At 41.7% G+C, this 17215-nt stretch overlaps 1 protein-coding gene across 2 annotated transcripts in view; it reads right to left on the bottom strand.

Moving 5' to 3' along the window:
• The window catches only part of HECTD4 (HECT domain E3 ubiquitin protein ligase 4), a 236234-nt gene that overhangs the window by 125340 nt on the left and 93679 nt on the right, over nt 1–17215 (bottom strand). For both annotated transcript variants that reach the window (XM_075178495.1, XM_075178494.1), the window contains exons 24-26: nt 11622–11785; nt 10366–10599; nt 3772–3964 (exon numbers count right to left, since the gene is read on the bottom strand). In XM_075178495.1, the coding sequence (XP_075034596.1) occupies nt 3772–3964; nt 10366–10599; nt 11622–11785 (591 nt within the window). The remainder of the gene's footprint in view (nt 1–3771; nt 3965–10365; nt 10600–11621; nt 11786–17215) is intronic.

The raw sequence follows: 17215 nt of genomic DNA on the forward strand, positions 1-17215 counted from the left end.
TAGGCAACATCTCCACTTTGTCAAACCCGCAGTTTAGTAAATATACTCCATGGAGTTCCTAATTTTAAAAATACTTGTGCAATGCATCAAATGTCATTCTCCCCCTGGGTGATGAATGTGTGTAGATATTGAGTCACTGGAACACTGGTGATACACCTGGCTTCTCTTTCAGCAGATGATTGGATGCACACACAGCTGTGCTAAACGGATATTTGAATATAGGAATGTCTAGGAATGTCTTTTGGAACTCAGCAGCAGTGGCAATCAAGAGGAGCTATTTTCGTGAACACTGATTAGTTTGTTCACTCTTCATTACAACAACCTGCAGGTGTTGACCTTTTACTTCTGTTATTTATTAACATTGGTTTTATTGTGTTTTAACATACATGTTCATTACTTATTCATTAAATAATTTATTATATCTAGCTTAGCACTGTCTTTTGTGTTTTTTATTTTGAGATATTGAGTCAGCAGCACTTTTATCCTCTACTACTGCTGTTTTGAGACTTCTGCAAGCTCATAGACCTCCAGCAGCTTAAACATATCACTTTCAATTTGGACTTGGTGCAGCATGCCTTTCTCCCTAGTCTCTTCATCTCTTCTAATATCCCTGTTCTAGTCTAGAATTTCCTCCGTGTTTCACAAAAACTGTATGCTATTGTTGGTCAAAAATCTGACTTTTGAATTATATTCAAGACAGGTATACTAACAACTTTTGCAGACCTACAGGCCATCTTACAATCTTTTTACAACAGCCTTTCACCAGTAACTACAAATAAGACACGTTTATTTTTCCACTGTTGACCACCTGGCAGCAAGTCTTAATTCTTTCCGAGAGCACTGCTTAAGTAAACACTCCTACAAGGGGCCTCACATCACCACAATATTTATGGATGGAACTAATGACTTTCAATACTGAAGAACTTTCTTTTACAAAACTTGGATGGTTTGAACCCAATTCAACAACCTGCAGCCTTTGTTTTCCTAGACCACCTACATTTTGACGATGCCATCAGGGAAGATGTTAATTGAGGCTCTTGAGATTTAAAATGTGTCGAAAAGATCTGTCCTGCTTGGGCACAAAGAACAGATTTAAATAAAAACCCTTGCACTTTTGAGCATCCGGGACCTGGCAAATGACCCCAGTAGCTAGAAGAGAAGCAACGCACTGGAGCATGCACGTCTCTTGATGAAATCGCGAGGCAATGGAGCCTGAAAGAATCTCTGAGGAGCGGGTCCTATGAAGTCTATAATATAACCTCTGGGTATTATTCCCAATATCAAATGGCGGATGCTGCCCACTGATACTTGAACAACTGTAGGCAAACACACACCCCTGCAGCCGCGAGGAGAGGGGGAGTCCCATCATGCGGGAGACATGTCTGAGCCTTCGGCATTCTGATCCGCCTCATAAAGGTAACCCAAAGCCTCCTTAAGGAAAAAGAGCTTGGAAGGAGCTTGGAATCATGCAGCCTTGCTGCAAATTGGTCGGCCCAAGACTCCATAGCTTTGGCCAACCATGCAGATTAGAACAAGGGTCTGAAAGAAGCTCTGGCAACAAGGAAGATGTTCTTAACAAACCCCTCTATCTTGCGGTCCTTCGGGTCCTGAAGGAACGCCGAGCTTGGAACCTGCAAGGTAGTATGCTGGGCTAACCTGGCAACGGGAGTATCCACTCTGGGTAAATGCTCCCAACAAGCTACCTCCAGCTCCTGCAGAGGGTAAAACATTCTATACCAGTGAGAAACCGTAAACTTCTTGTCCGGCTGCTTCTAGGCAGACTCTGCAATCTCTGTGAGCTCCGCCAATGATGAAAACAAACTGTTCTGCCCTTACTATGCTTCAAAAGGCCCCTGCTCAGGAAGATCCAAGTCTTCCTCCACCTGGTCAAGTGTTTGCCCTGGCTTCTGGCGTTGTCATCCCAGTCACCCAAGTGTGTGGAATGTGAATCCTCCACTAACTCGCCATCCTCTTCAAATTAACCCTCTGATTCTGAAAACAGAGCGAGAAAGGCTGGAGCGCTTGCCCCTAGGCGCCAAGTGCCTAGAAGAGTTTAAAAACCTGTTAAGATGCTCCAAACGCTTTCCCAGAGAGGATGACCACGCAGGCTCAGCCTGAGTAACCAGGGACGGAGACGGGAGGGCCTGTAGGACCTCACTCCCTGAACCATCAGAAGCTATGGGATTAACTGCCTCACTGGAGACTGCTGAGGAGGATTCCGTAGTACCATTCATAGACGCGGCAGTAACTTCTGCATGGTAACTGAAAGTAAGGTAACATAGAAACTGACTTTGCCCTGGTCCCCTGTTTTCACACTGTGCACAAAAGGCCCCCTGGCCCAGGCAATTTGGCAGAACATTTTGAGCAGGTATAAAATTTAACATGAGAACTCTTGCCCTTCTCCGACATACTTAATTCTTATTTTTTTTTTTTTTTTTTTTTTTTAAAAACCAAAACAGTACAGTGAGAATTGGCACTGAACTAGTCAACTAATAGCCTCAAAACAGTACTTGGGTAACTCTGTGTCTAAAATGTATATGTATTCTATGCATAAAAATATATAATCTCTCTCATTTTTCATTAAGAAAATGCAGAATCTGCAAGTACCACAGATAAACACAGTAAAACAGTTACTTGTTCTGACCCTGGTCTATGGCCCCAAAACAGTAAGGGCAGTGACTGTGTTAAGAAAGCATGTATGAAATAAATGCCTAGGTGCAGACAGAGTATACAGAGACCCAATATGCTCTAGTGTAAATATGGTATGCTGCCCTGAATAAGACAAGCCTTCTCCACAGGTTACTCAGCCTTCTTCCTGTCAGGAGAGTCAGGGAAATGGAGCCAGCAGCAGACAGTGCAATCCGGTGGCAGTGAGGAGTCCATCTGAGGAGCCAATTCTGGCGTGAAATTCTCTCATACCAACAGGTGAGGGGGTCTCACACACTCCCCTTCCTGGATGGTTCTGCATCTCTGGAGAAGATCTCTCTCACTGTGCCCGCTGAGATGCATGCCATCTGCACTCACAATCCATTGTGCAGCTTCTCTTATTACATGCTTGTGATGCTGCTTTTCTTGTAGCCGAAAGCCCTCCTCCGCTTCAGCAGGGGACTTGGTATCTCCCAACATTGCTGCTACACTGACTGATGCTGGCGCTCTCTGCCAAAGGCAGCGCCGGATCTGCTTAGCGTCTGTCACTGTTGAACTACTTCACATAACTGTCTTCTTTTTTCTTTTTTTAAGAAACAAAACGTAACTGTGTTCCAATCAAACTAACAGGAATAGCGTAAATAATTACACAACTCTCCTATCCTAGATAACCGCTTTAATAAAACACTAAGCAAGCAACAAATACTGCAGAGCAGTATCTACACAACCCAACTCCTTTGGCGTTTAAACAAAATTGAGGTCTATGGGGTTGCAGCGTGGAGGTGTCAACAGCAGCAAGTTTAGTTGTTAACTATTTAAGTGCCAACTCCATGCATCCTCATACAACCCCCATGGTAGCAGTGTCCCCCAGAGTGGATGAAACTAAATTTCTGATATTTAGAAAATTAGAAGATTTCTACAGGGTTTATAAAAGTTATGATCCACATGTTACACATCCGATACAACATAAAAAAATGTAGGTTCTAAAATAAAATCTAACTTAATTATGCATACAAAATAACTCAAATGAATTGTACCATCTGTTTTAAGAAAATAATGCAGTGTTTTTTCATTGTATTAGTGTAAGAAAAATAATCAACACTCATGTACTCATGTAAGTTTTACCTGTAATTGTCTTTCCATTGCGTTCAGTTTCTTGAATGCTTCTCCCATGATTTTACATAGCAAGTCGTACTCCTCAAGATGTTCCTCTCGGTATTGATAGTTTATCAAGGACTGGAGGGCATCAACCAAATTCAAGTGCTTAATGACGCAGGACACTACCATCTCCTCCATCACATCAGGTTGGATTATTTCCCTGTGTAGGAACAAGTAAATAATTGCTTTGAATATGTTATGCACAAAACATTACACAGTGTATTAGATGGACAACTGTGAAGAACAAGAGACAGAGAGGAAGAAATATAATATTCATACAAACCAGTCACTTTAGCTGCCACTTCTCAATTTGCTTTTGGTTGATGCTAGAACCCATCCTAATGGTCAGGCTTAAATGCAATACTTTTATTTCAGAATTTCTGGGGTGGATTATATATATTTTTGCAGATGTTTTGGTTCAGATTTACCCATTCAGGCGGATGGAGACCGAGGACCCTAGCTACTGAAACTACAACACTTGGACCACTGATAGGCAATAGGCAGCCCTTGGGCTGCAAAGCCTTTACCTGTTGGCCCCAACTCCTTCCTGCTTTATTGTCACATTTGTAAAACTTGTTTAAAATGCCTGCCGATATGTTATTACAGACAGATGTCTCTTCCTTTGATTAAATGTATTATTTTAATATATTACTGAGAATAAGAGTTAAGCGAGACCCTTTTTTGAATGCGAGAGGCTCCCAAAGTGTTTCAGGTTGCCCATCACTGGCTTAGAAGAAAAGTAACACAGAAAGAAGAGAAGTAACACAGAGTAACATCGCTTGTCTTCTTGTGGGGTCAAGTAGTAAGTAGGTTGGAAAGAACCAACAAGGGGCTTGTCATGATCCCCTGAACCCATCGATCTGGAGATGATGCTTTCCACTGTTCCTTGAATAACCATAGACGCCCCCCACTCTCGCGAGGAGAGGTGGATGCAAGTCAGACTGCCGTATTTTCCTGCAGCTTGTGAGCGGAACGTTTTGTGGAGAAAGACGACCTTCTCTATGGGAGTGACCTCAGGAACCTAAAGGTCTGCCCCTGCTCGCCTGACTACTATTGAAAGAGCTTCACCGAAAGGGCTGGCGAAATTAACTGAACCTCAGTACCTGTGCTTTAGGTACATTGACTGGGAGGAACATGCTTTTCGCACCTGTCGTTTGATAAATAATGTTATCAAGTTCCTGCCCGAAAAGTACAGAGCCCAAATATGGAAGGGACTCTAGGGAACATTTAGACTCTGCATCAGCTTCCCAGGACCTAAGCTAGAGAGACCATCTTGCTGCCACCGCTGAAGCAGACGCCGAGGATGACATTGAGTCTTCTGAGCAGCACCATATAAATAGTCTGACGCCTCTTTGAGGAGCAGAGAAAAGGGAAGCAGGTCCGAATCCTGTAGTCCTGCAGTAAATTGGTCTGCCTATGGCCCTGGCAACCCATGCCAAAGACAAAATGGTTCTAAAGGAGGCTCCTGCTGCCACTTAGATGGATTTTAGAAATCTTTCCACTTTTCGGTGAGTAGCATCCTGAAGGGAGGCTATACCCGGAACTGGGAGAGTGTTTTGGCACGCAAGCCATGCCACCAGAGTGTCCACCCTTGGTACCTGTTCCCAACGGACGTCATCTAACTGTAATGGGGACAGGGCGACAAATCTCCTAGGAACTACTACTTTGCGGTCCGGCTGTGACTAACCTGCTTCCGCAATTTCCCTCAACTCTGCAGAAGGTGGAAAGTAGACCGTGCGTCTCTTGATTGTTTTAAAATGACCCTGATCCGCTGCTGTGGACTCATCCTTCATCTATACCTAAGTGGTCCAAGGTCCGTCTAACTGCCAGGACCAGATCCTAAATGCCCTAATTTCTGTGAGATCATCAAGATCTGTGACCTGTGGGGAATCTGTTTTTGTAAGGGAGTTCCCAGTCCTCTTTGGACGTTATCTCTAAATCTGAGATCGAAAGACGACGATGACTTGCCCTTGCCGTTTGTTTTTGGATAGAGGTGGTCTCGGAGAAACTAAAAATCTATTCAGTCTGTCTATGCCCCTAAGCAAGGATGTGGACCATACAGGTTCACACCTACAGGGGCCCCCTTGGAGAGCAAGAGAAGATGAAGGGCCAGCTGGTCCTAAATCTGCCCAGTCACATACTGGTTCTGGAAGTACCTGTAAGGGGTGCCCCTGCTACCGAGGTAGAAGGAGAACCCGCAGACAGCGTTGCAATCTCTGCTTGGCCACCAAGTAGCTGCACCAGTGTGCACACCGGCTGTGTCAGCGATATCGTCCACACCGGGTCTTCCACTAACAGTGGAGAACTACCCTGGCTCTGCGCATCCTGTGGCCTCAGCTCGCAGTCTACGCAGAGCGCACCTGGGTCCTGCTGCACTACACTTGCCAATTTTACTTTGCATTTGGAGCAAGTAAAGTTCTTTGCTGTATGTGTTTTTCCTTTGTCAGACATTATGAGAGGAAGAGCAATTACAGAATAGAATAAGGCAGAGACATACAGACATTTCTTGTGTTGAATAATTGCTCTAAGATACTATCTAATCTCTGACTATCAGTCAAAAGATGTATCTTTACAATATGTATACAAATCATATGTATTATCCCCCAGTAGGAATGTGTGATGTAGCAACTCCCTTGTATATGTTGCTATCAAACTGTAATAATACAATATACCTATGCTGCAGTACAGAATGCATATTTGTAAAGAATATATATATAGTGGTACTTAGCCCTCCAGACTAGTACAGATCTGCAGCAGGAGAGGAGTCTCAGTCAGCAGTGAAGTGCAGATCAACACAATACCTTCAGAATTTCACTGCACTTCTGGGTAAATTATACCTCACTTCTTATTCTCTTTAAAGATTAAAACAATTCAAGCATTCATTGCTAAAATAAGAGAGAACATCCGCCCTCTTATGGAATAGTTTGTGCTATATCCAAAATGGTGAAGACAATTCACAAGAAAAAAAGGGGGACAAAGAAAAGGCGATGTTCTCTGACTATTTCAAAACACCAACCAATCAGGTTGAAAAAGTAATAAGATCTTTTAGTTCCTTAGCCACTTATACTTCAATAATTTTCAACCTGATTTCACATTGTCTGAACTATTATCAGACTGCATTTAACACCCATGCTGGTTTTAAACTGACTTTTTCTTCTCCTCTGTGGGGAGTGTGTAATATTGACTTTCCCCCAGGACTGAATAAAAAGTCATCCTAGAAAGTGCTTTAAGAGGTGGATTTTTGCTATTATGTTTTATTTATGCTATCTGATAAATTGCAATGACTATGTGTTATTGTTTATTTACACTAAATTAACGTTTTAATTATAAATTGGTTGGTATTTTGAAATAGTCAGAACAGCTCCTTTTCTTTGTCCCCCTTTTTTCCTTGTGAAGTGCAGCTGGCTGGGAAGTGTCCTGTGTTCTCTTCCCAGGTAGATTTGGCGCCCTGGGAGATACCAGTCTACCATCTTCTGTGGGTGGGGAGCTGTTTTATCCAGCTCATCCCCTCTTTTCAGCCATTCTTCACTGCCAATGTTTCTCTCAGCCCCCGAATTAATGCAGCTTCTATTACATAAGCGCACCATTGGGTCCTCAATTGCTGCCGTACATAATATATATATGTATCTTCACCCCCCCCCCCCCCCCTCTCCTCTGAGGGGGGAACTTTGCAGTGGCCATAAGATGGTGGCACTCTATACCTCTATACTCAGATGTTACGTTGGTCATCAGGGACAACGGCTTTCACCCAGAGACAGCTCCTACACAGTCTGCAGTTTTGTATAGTGTGCGATTATAATCGCACACAGAGATACTATTCAAAATAAAAACAAGTAAAATATTAATTAAAAGAAAAATCATTACTAATTTTCACTATTTTTAATCTACACTCAGGTGCTACACGGGTGGGTTTGGAGAGGAGAGGGGTCTGTCAGCAAGTTTACAATTAACAAGTTAACTAGTTAAGTGCCAACTCCCACGATCCCCACCTACAACACATGGTAGCAGTGTCCGCCAGATTGGTAGAAAGAGAAATACTAGAAGGCAGAAGTCTTTAGCAGAAAAGTCTATCGAGAAAAAGCACACTAGGAGTTTCTGCAAATTAAAATGAGCCCCTGCTATTCATGGCTATCCAAGGAACAGATAGGGATGCCTACCTGGCACCCAAACAAATCATGGGGGGAAACTACTTCCATGGATTTAGATTGCAAGCTCCAATGGGGCAGGGGCAGATGTGAATGAGTTCTCTGTGGAGCGCTGCGGAATTAGTGGCGCTATATAAATAAATGGTGATGATGGGAATTCTGCTCAACTTCCCCTCCAGCATTTCAGGGATGTCAGTTTACACAAATTATGCAAGACCAATTATCATATTCTGGTGTACATGATGCTGTATAAAGTAGTATGTGAAGTTATCTGCACTACTGTAACATATTGGATCTATCAGTGATAAAAAATAGGGGAACTTTGGAACGTCTATCGTTCATCGTTTAAGAATACACACTAATGCGATATTGGCCCGAACGGTCGTTTATCGCTTGACTGACTCAGTAGTAGTCAGTAATTTTTGATAGCAGCCAATTACCGTATATACTCGCGTATAAGTGGACCCGAATATAAGCCGAGGCACCTAATTTTACTACATAAAACTGGGAAAACTTAGTGACTCGAGTATAAGCCTAGGGTGGAAAAGAGCGCTAATTTAAAAACCTAAATAAAAATGATAGTTTCAATGTATGAAATCATTTGTAGCTAGATGACAAGGAACATTCATAAATGATTATAAAATCATTGGATACAATCTAATCGGAGGGAAAGAGCTAGCATGTAGTTTAAGGCAGCATTATAGCACAGTAAGAGAAATGTCAATACTTCAAACCTGTTTTGAGCTGTTAACATCTCTCTCTGTGGATGAGGTCCGCTGTACACGACCCTGGCGAGGCCATGTTGTGACAGAGCTCCGTCTGTGAGTGCCATTGACCCTATACTAGAAGGCTCGTGGAATACGGATGGCTTTGATAAGGATGGAATTGTAAACGACAAAACCTTGCTGTGTCCCTGTTCATCCATAATTTCCAAATTGTAGATACTCAGCAGAAGAGCCTCGATGCAGCCATTGCTCTGTAGGTCCCTGCTGGTGGACACAGACAGGTAACACCATATTAGTTCTGGAAGGAACTGAATCGTAAACGTCCTCAAGTGCTTCTCTTTGCTGCGGGAGAACTCAAAGAGTTGGTGGCAGACTGGTTCCAGCAGCTCACTCTGAGGTTCCTGAATCACTTCATACAGGGCAGAGACCAAAGAACTCTTCTCCTTCAAACTTACAGCATAACTTGTAATGGATACCTCAGGCAGGGTCTTAAACTCAGATAACCATTCCTCCACAGCTCCTCTCTCTGTAGTCAACATCTTCCCACATCTAGTAGTCTATACTGGTCGTCTTGTGATTGAGAACTGTGACCCCCTCCACTCACATATCACCATTAAGTACAACAAGGACTCACAATGCGGAGTGAAGAGTGGAGGTGTTCCCTAACTGGACGGGCCGGTTCGGATCCGCACAACAAAGTTTCCGAGCATTTAAAAGGAAGTGGATCCCTCCCCACTGGTGCTCTCGCCGAAAAGGTCCCAGAAGAAACCACAAAAGGCTGGAGGAAGAGCAGCCGATCCGAGTCCAGAATGGTCACCCAGGGATGCAGCATGACATTGCTGGCAGAGACTCAGCCTCCCGCACCCTCGCTCTTGTCTCTTCTCCTCGGGAGATTTTTCACTTACCCGGCAGATGCGTTCCAACAACAGGAAGTTCGGCATTTGGAACGCAAGTTTGCGTTCCAAATGCCGAACTTCCTGTTGTTGGATCGCATATGTAGAAGTTGACAGCCGAGGGACCGAACACCAGGTAAGTTCACCCGTGTATAAGCCGAGTGCCCTTTTTCAGCATACAAAAGTATGCTGAAAAACTCGGCTTATACACGAGTATATACGGTAACCTACTAGTATGTTTTTGGAGTGTGGGAGGAAACCCACGCAAACACAGGGAGAACATACAAACTCCACACAGAGAAGGCCATGGTCAGGAATTGAAGTCATGCGCTGTGAGGCAGAAGTGCTAACCACTTAGCCACCGTGCTGCCCATATAATTAAATATAATGGGCACATATAGTCTATTCTTCAAATATAATACTCTATATAGCTTGATTAGTTGCTAAAAGGTATGGTGAAATCCTGCAGCCTGATTACTTAATGGGACAGATACACCACATGACTGTGTCATCTGTCCAACCCTACTGATCTATTACATTTAACTATATATTTATAGTAAAAAAAAAAAAATCTACAGAAGGTGGACAGTTCTGCTAAAGACGGGGAGATGACTTGTGGGACAAGCCCTTCCCGTGTAAGAAAAAAGAAACCCGAAACAAACAAAAACAAAAATAAAATAAATTAAACAAAACAAAAACAGTAGGAGTTTTCTTTTGGCATTCACATATTCTACTAACAATAATAAATAAAATTTAAAAAAAAAAAAATGATTAATTGGCCTTGAAATTAAATCTTACTTTATGCTTGGTCTGAATTGAGGTCGGGCACGTCCAGATATTTCCCTCAGTTTTATCATGATTCCAGGAGGCAGCCTGATTCTAGGCAGCTCAAAGTAATTCCCTACTGGTGGCAACAATATGTCAGAAGGATATGTAAACTCTCTATCTTCTTCTATGGTAAGAGGCAGCGGAGATGGACTTGGAGTCAGTGCTGGAGATAATGCGCCGTTGGCTTCTACCTGCCACTGACACCTTTAAAATAAAAAAAATGTATTGTTATATTAAAAACACATAGCATATAAGACTGTACAATTACACTTATACATCACTTACACATATATTTTGGTTTGAGATCTTTAAGCTAAACAGGATGTATGAGAAAAGCCATTTCTAGACATTAAATGGTGTAAATAACGTTGTCTACATACTTATTTAAGCCCCTTTGCTGAAGAACTTCCCCCAGCTGGGAAGAGGAGGCTGGAGAATGGATTTTTGCACCAGTAGAATAAGAGCCACATGATTTATTGTTTATCACACTTCATAGAAGTTCTGCAGTGCTGGGTTTCCACCAACTCTGCTGGTCCAGAAGTGGGACAGGAAATATATACTGTCTGTCACACAAGTACTCACTCACATAGCTGAAAATGGGGCTGACTATTTGTAGAGGAAATTCCTAATCAAAAGCACAGGGGCAGAGACAGTGATATCGCAGTAAGCATAATGGACATGCTATGCTTTGTAACAGAGTTTACTATGGTATGTCAACACCTCTTTAGCAACTAAAGGTTCATACTCCCTGGCATTTTATATGTTATGTTGAGGTATCTTGTTGTGGAATGTTACTGGTTCTATTGTTTTCCTTTTACTGCACGAGGGAAACCTACATTGAGAAGCCTACATGGGCTCTAAAAAAGCTTACCATGTTAGGAGTGAGGTGCATCTAAATTGGTGAGAGTGAGCGACTTGCAGAAATACACTGTTTGGACTAATATGCCAGTGATGCAGCAGAAAGCTAATTGCCATGCAGCACTACACAGTTGTAGTTTTTTGCCCTTGTATCAGATCCACTTTGTTCAATCCAACTTTACTTCTTCTACAGTGTATTAGTGTAAATTGTAATAATGTATGAAAGGTTTAATTTGAGAATTTAGTTGTCCTTAAAAAATTTTCAAACTTTAAAAACACACTTGCAACACTTGCAAATTATATTGGCCATTAGATATTGTGTGAATCACTCGGTTATAGAAAAACAAAAGTACAACAAATACATCTACCTCTGCAAAAGCTTTGACCTCAAAAGATCATGACAAGTCAACTCTTCTTTGGTGATCTCTGGGCCACTGTACAGTATCCGGAGCATGGAACACGCCAATACAGACAATCCTAAAGCCAGGTCCACCAGAAATGGCAACCCTCCAGATACATCCTCTGAGGATTCCTGCAAAAATAAAAATATGTACATTGGGGACATCAGCTGACAACATGAAGAATGATATTTTGGATGGAATAGGTCATTTTCACTCACATATCATGTTTATCATTCTACTGCCTCTCATGCTCTACCAACTTCCACCACCAGTCATGAGGTGTAAAACGAAGGGAAGACATAACTCTCTGAAGCTCACCTCAGAGAGTTTACGGTCATAATAAAACCACTTTATCTCAGTCCTATAAGGGATTTATAGTCTCCCTGGGGACAGAAGCTGGCGAAGCTCATCCCACTACTCTGTCTAATGATGGAACTGCACAACAATGGTCAACAGAACTCTCTCCTTCAGATTACTTCAACTGCTTCCAATTGCCCAGGCTATTTATCAGCTATCTCTTCTGTTCTTTGTACCTTGAAAAACTGACATATGTAACAGCACACTCTGAGGTTAGAAAGCATGGTGCTAGGGCAAAATGTTATTTTCTAGCGGATTGTGATTCAGAATTACCCATATTATACGAAGCTGGAATTGACTGGGAATATCATTCGTAGGGCTTACAGGGTTGAAAATATATAAAGGTAGAGTCATCAGAATTGTGGCTTAGCCGAAACTGTTATTGCTACTAGTTCAGCAATAACTCTAATAAATGAACAAGTCAGAAAAGTAAGAGATGGAACTTTGGAAAATAGAATGGCAAAAAATTACTTACCCTCCTTTCATAAGTGCTTCATACTTTAAATCAAACAGTTAAAACCTTCCTGAGTCTCCATTTTTAGAGTGCTGGACTATCTTTTGTTTTCACATACACAGTGATCTTGTCGGTCTTGGTAGCACTTTCTCAAATGATTTTATTCACTTCTGCACAAATTTAATAAATACAAAGTAGCACACCTTGGTTTAACTGAATTCTAATTTATTTGAGAGTCAGATCCTATCCGTCATTGGTGCTGCATACCTTAAAAATGGAGACTAAGGAAAGTTTTTACTGTGACATCCTGAGTACACTTATTACTACACAGGCTATGGTCTCACCAACAGGATATGCCTTGATGCTGGCAGGTATGTTTACTCCAATATAGCTATAAAGTGCATAAAATGTCCTCCCTGTGTATATGCTGACACATAGTGATTTATACTTTGTTTTCACATAGATTACTTGCTATGATGATTGCAAACCCTTTGAACAGTGAGTACAACAGTTAGAGGAAATAGAAAGGAAAACAAGGGAAGATGAGGGGTGTTCTTTGTTTGGATGGATAGGGGGTTGGTTTGGAGGAATTGGACAGAAGAGTAAGGATTTTTTGATAGCAGCAGTGTCTTAAGTACTAGGTATAGTGGGTCTATAACTCCAACTTACAGTGCTAGTGCAATCTGTTCCAAGTATTGTGAAAAGGAAAGGCAAGAAAATTCCACCAGAAACAGAGATGGCCTGTTTGAGAAGGCCTTTGCAAGGTGTTCAAGACCCTTGTATCTATTATGAAACTAAGCAACCACCAGATGAAGAGGGAATGTATACAGAAATGGTCCCAACTTATATACAAACCTATGTCCTCCCCAACAGGCAAGGACTGCCTAGTTATGTGTATTGAGCATGGGCAAGCATTTTGTTATTTTTTCTTACTCTCTCTCTATAAGTGCCAATTATTTGGGGGTGGGTTGTCATTAATGGTTATTACTACAAAAGTTAGCTATGACAAAGTACAGGAAAAGGTTGAACAGGGAATTCTCAACAGTTCTGAGATCTTCCTTTATGCATACTTTCCAACTAGACGTCGAGGGGGGGTGAACTTTGCAACATATATGATGAACAGACAAGGCCTTGCTAAAGGTATATAAATTTTTGCTCTGATTCTGCAAAGTCAGACTGGCTTTCATTTTGTGACTGCTTTTCTCTATTGCAGTAAGCCAATACTCAATCAATATCTGGTTGGATCAGTTACCACAACAGACTAAACTACTTTGTCTTTGTCTAAATTTTATACTGTGAAAACCAGCCACAATTGTAAAGCGAAAAAGAGTATTACACACAACACACAGTTACAAGACAATGCAGATTAAGCCAGATTTATAGCCTTGCCACAAAAATGAAAGACTGCTCTCCAATGTAAGCCATTTCCCTCTATAACCCCTCGCCAACTGTTCACCAATTTATAACTTACAAAGTCCCAAATGATTGGGTAAACTAAATCTTTTCCTCAGGTAAGAACATACTTAGCAGCCTGGTGTCAAATAGAACACCCAAAAGTACAATGGGATGGGCTAGATTCAGGTTTGATTTGTTTATTTATGATCCATCCACGGGACTCCCTAAACCTGAGCTGTTATACAGAGGTAGTTCTGAAGGAGAAAAACAGAGTTTGCCATACAAATAAGGGACAAAGTGACTCCCCTTGATCTTAACAGAGCAGCCAACATTGCCATGACCTTGGTGAACACTTTGGGGGCCATGGCGAGCCCAAAGGTAAGAGATCTGAATTGAATCTTTAAGTCCTGAATCTGAGGAGGCGCTGATGTGCTTCCCAAAACGGGATTGTAAGATAAGCATCAGCATAACTTATGGTCCATGGACCCAAGAAACTTATTGTGCTCCATGCCACTGATGATGGCTATTGCGGATTCCAGGTTCTAGATAGGTCAATAGGTAATTTTTGAACCAGAAAGTAGTTTGAATAAAATCCCTGCTCAAGGCTCCATAAATGTGAGTCTGTCAAGTCACTCCAACTCTATAGTCACAGACCTATACCTTATAATGCTAGGACCAGAAGGTACAGGGGTAAGGGCTACTGGTGAACTTGCACTTGCATTATGGGTAGAACAATTGGCACACATTTCAGATCATAGTAATGTAACGGCAGAGTAGTAATACCTTTGAATATAGAGGAAACTTTTGATTTCATGTAATGAAAACAGTTATGGTGTGTGGCACTGGCTTCACTGTATTTTTTCTAGAATAGGTCAAACTACAGTATTTGAGACGTGAGGTCTCAGAACCTTTTTTTTGAGACAGTGAATGTGGCAGGGTTATCCTTCATCCCCAATGGCTTTTTTTTTAACCTTTGCAAAAGAACGTTTAGCAATCTAGATGAGAAACTCCCTCTTGGTGAAAAATATTGTTCACAGGTGGACTTCAATAAACTGGTGCAATCTGTTGTCTTCTAAGGTCACACAGAGTTTATTTAGGTGCATCTTAGCAAAAGGGGTGAATACATGCCTAATCAACTAATCTCTATTTTTATCTGTAATTAGTTTTATTCAACAGTATTTTGTGTTGATCAGTGGTAAGAATTTCCGACTAAATAAAAAACTGAAAATTGGCAAAGGTCAATTTCTTTTATAACCAATGTATTTAGTGAACTTCAGCTAGCATATTACAGTTAACCTATAATACTAAGAAATTCACAAACCAGTAGATTAAAGTAAAAATTAAAAAAATAAATAAAGTACCTTCCTTGTTGGGCAAATCAATATCTTGAAAAAAATCTTTGATAACACAATTGCTTTGCTTGTACAGTGTCTCCGCAATATAATTCCTTAAAACTTATATTCATAAACTTGATGGTGCTGTGTCTTCATTTCAGGGGCTCTTCTCCTCCAAAGCTTAGGAGAGGAACGCTAAGGTCTCCGGTGAGAAGGGTGCTTCTGCCCTACTTCTCCTGTTTTTCTATTACCTAGCTGCATGTATAACATACCCACAACGGTGGATACGTTCTGATAACAACCCATTACTTTTTTGAAGGGTGCAATGCAATGATACAGATCATATGAAACACTGTCTAACCAGATTTATAGAGGTAAAATAATGAAAAATGCTCTATATGAAAGCTGCAATTAAGGACTTGGCAGTAGACAAAGTTTATGGTAGGGGAGACCGGTGTCTTGCACAGAGCCGTAACTAGGGAGGTGCGGGCGCAGCCGCCCGATAACTGCCTCTATGCTCAATTGCTCCACACGGTGCCACAAGCAACAGCTCATTCCCTGCATCAGAAGCAGTCACCTTAAGCAGCTTGTTCGGCATTTGGAACGCTAAAATTGCGTTTCAAATGCCGAACTTCCTGCTTTAGGTGACTGCTTCTGATGCAGGGAATGAATTATAACCTCCCACTGGCACTCACTAAAGAGGGGGGGGGGGGGGTGGTGTTCAATTGCCAAGAAATCCCTTTCCCCTGTGCTTGTATCCCTACCTCCTGTAATCTGAGGTTTTTTGCATTTTTTAAAATCATTATTTAAAAAAAGTGGACGGAGCCAGAAATCATCATGACCGTAGGGTCCGTGCAGCCTATTACTGCAGCAGGGATCCTACTGACAGCCCTGCAGGAACAGAAGAAAGGAGATCGTGGCTGCCACACACAACAATAAACAGCAAGAGGTAAGTGAAAGTAATTGCTATGTAAGAAGAAGAGACAGAGGAACGGAAATGGGGATAAACTAAATGAGAGGGGGGAGGGGGGAGTAAAGAAAGGTAGCACTTAGGTTATAAGGGATATTTTGAAATGGTAAGGGGTGCCCCCTTCCTTTATACTTTCATCCATGTTTGCTAGTAAACAGAGCAGATCCACTACTCAGAGTAGCAGGTGCCTGTCCTCATTCAAACTTTTCAGCAGCCCAGTCCTGTCTCCCCCCATGTTTGCGTGTACTGTGTATCAGTGTATCTGTCTGTATCAGCTTCCTCTATCCCTGGTTGTGTTATCTCTTTATCCAAATTTGCATGTATATCCCTCTTTCTCCCTATGTATTTGTGTGCCCCCACCTGTTTATGTGTGCATAGCTCTTTCCTTTGTGTGTTTATGTCCATGTCTGCCTTTCCATTTGTGTGCCTGTGTCTCCCCATGTGTGTTTCTCTGCCCCCCCCTTGTGATTATATGTATATTTCTACATTGTGTCCCCTTATTTTCCTCCCGTTTGTGTGTATCTCATTACATATGTGTGCCATGTGGCACTTAGGGGTATTTTACAGTTGTCCAGAACCCCCTCACATTCAAATCAAACCACCCTGAAAGCAGAATCTGCACGGTATGCTGAAGCTGTCTGCGGTCGCAGAAAGATAAGCAAGAAAAAAAAAAGAGGCGCATGCGTGATTTCATGCCCATCACGTGACGCAGCCCGAGCGTAACACAGCAGAGGTGGCACCCCTTATACCCCCACAACAGGGACGACAGCATTTCTGCTGATAGGTGAGTGGCTGTTAGTATGCTATAAACTATATTTGAGACACTATTTACAAGTTCAGCGATATGTAGGAGTTTTATAGCTGTAAACTATACTAAGTGTTTAGGGCTTTCAGTTACAATACTGTGGAAAAAATAGGTTAAAGAAATAGATTAAATTTAATAAAAAATATATATATTTATTTTAAAACCTTTCATTAAAAATGTTTTATTCAAAGAAAAAATTGTTTTCAAACTATATTAATCTGTTGTCTCCATCCTGTGATGGTAATA

Source organism: Mixophyes fleayi, chromosome 1 (assembly GCF_038048845.1).
Source record: "Mixophyes fleayi isolate aMixFle1 chromosome 1, aMixFle1.hap1, whole genome shotgun sequence".
Taxonomy (NCBI): Eukaryota; Metazoa; Chordata; class Amphibia; order Anura; family Limnodynastidae; genus Mixophyes; species Mixophyes fleayi.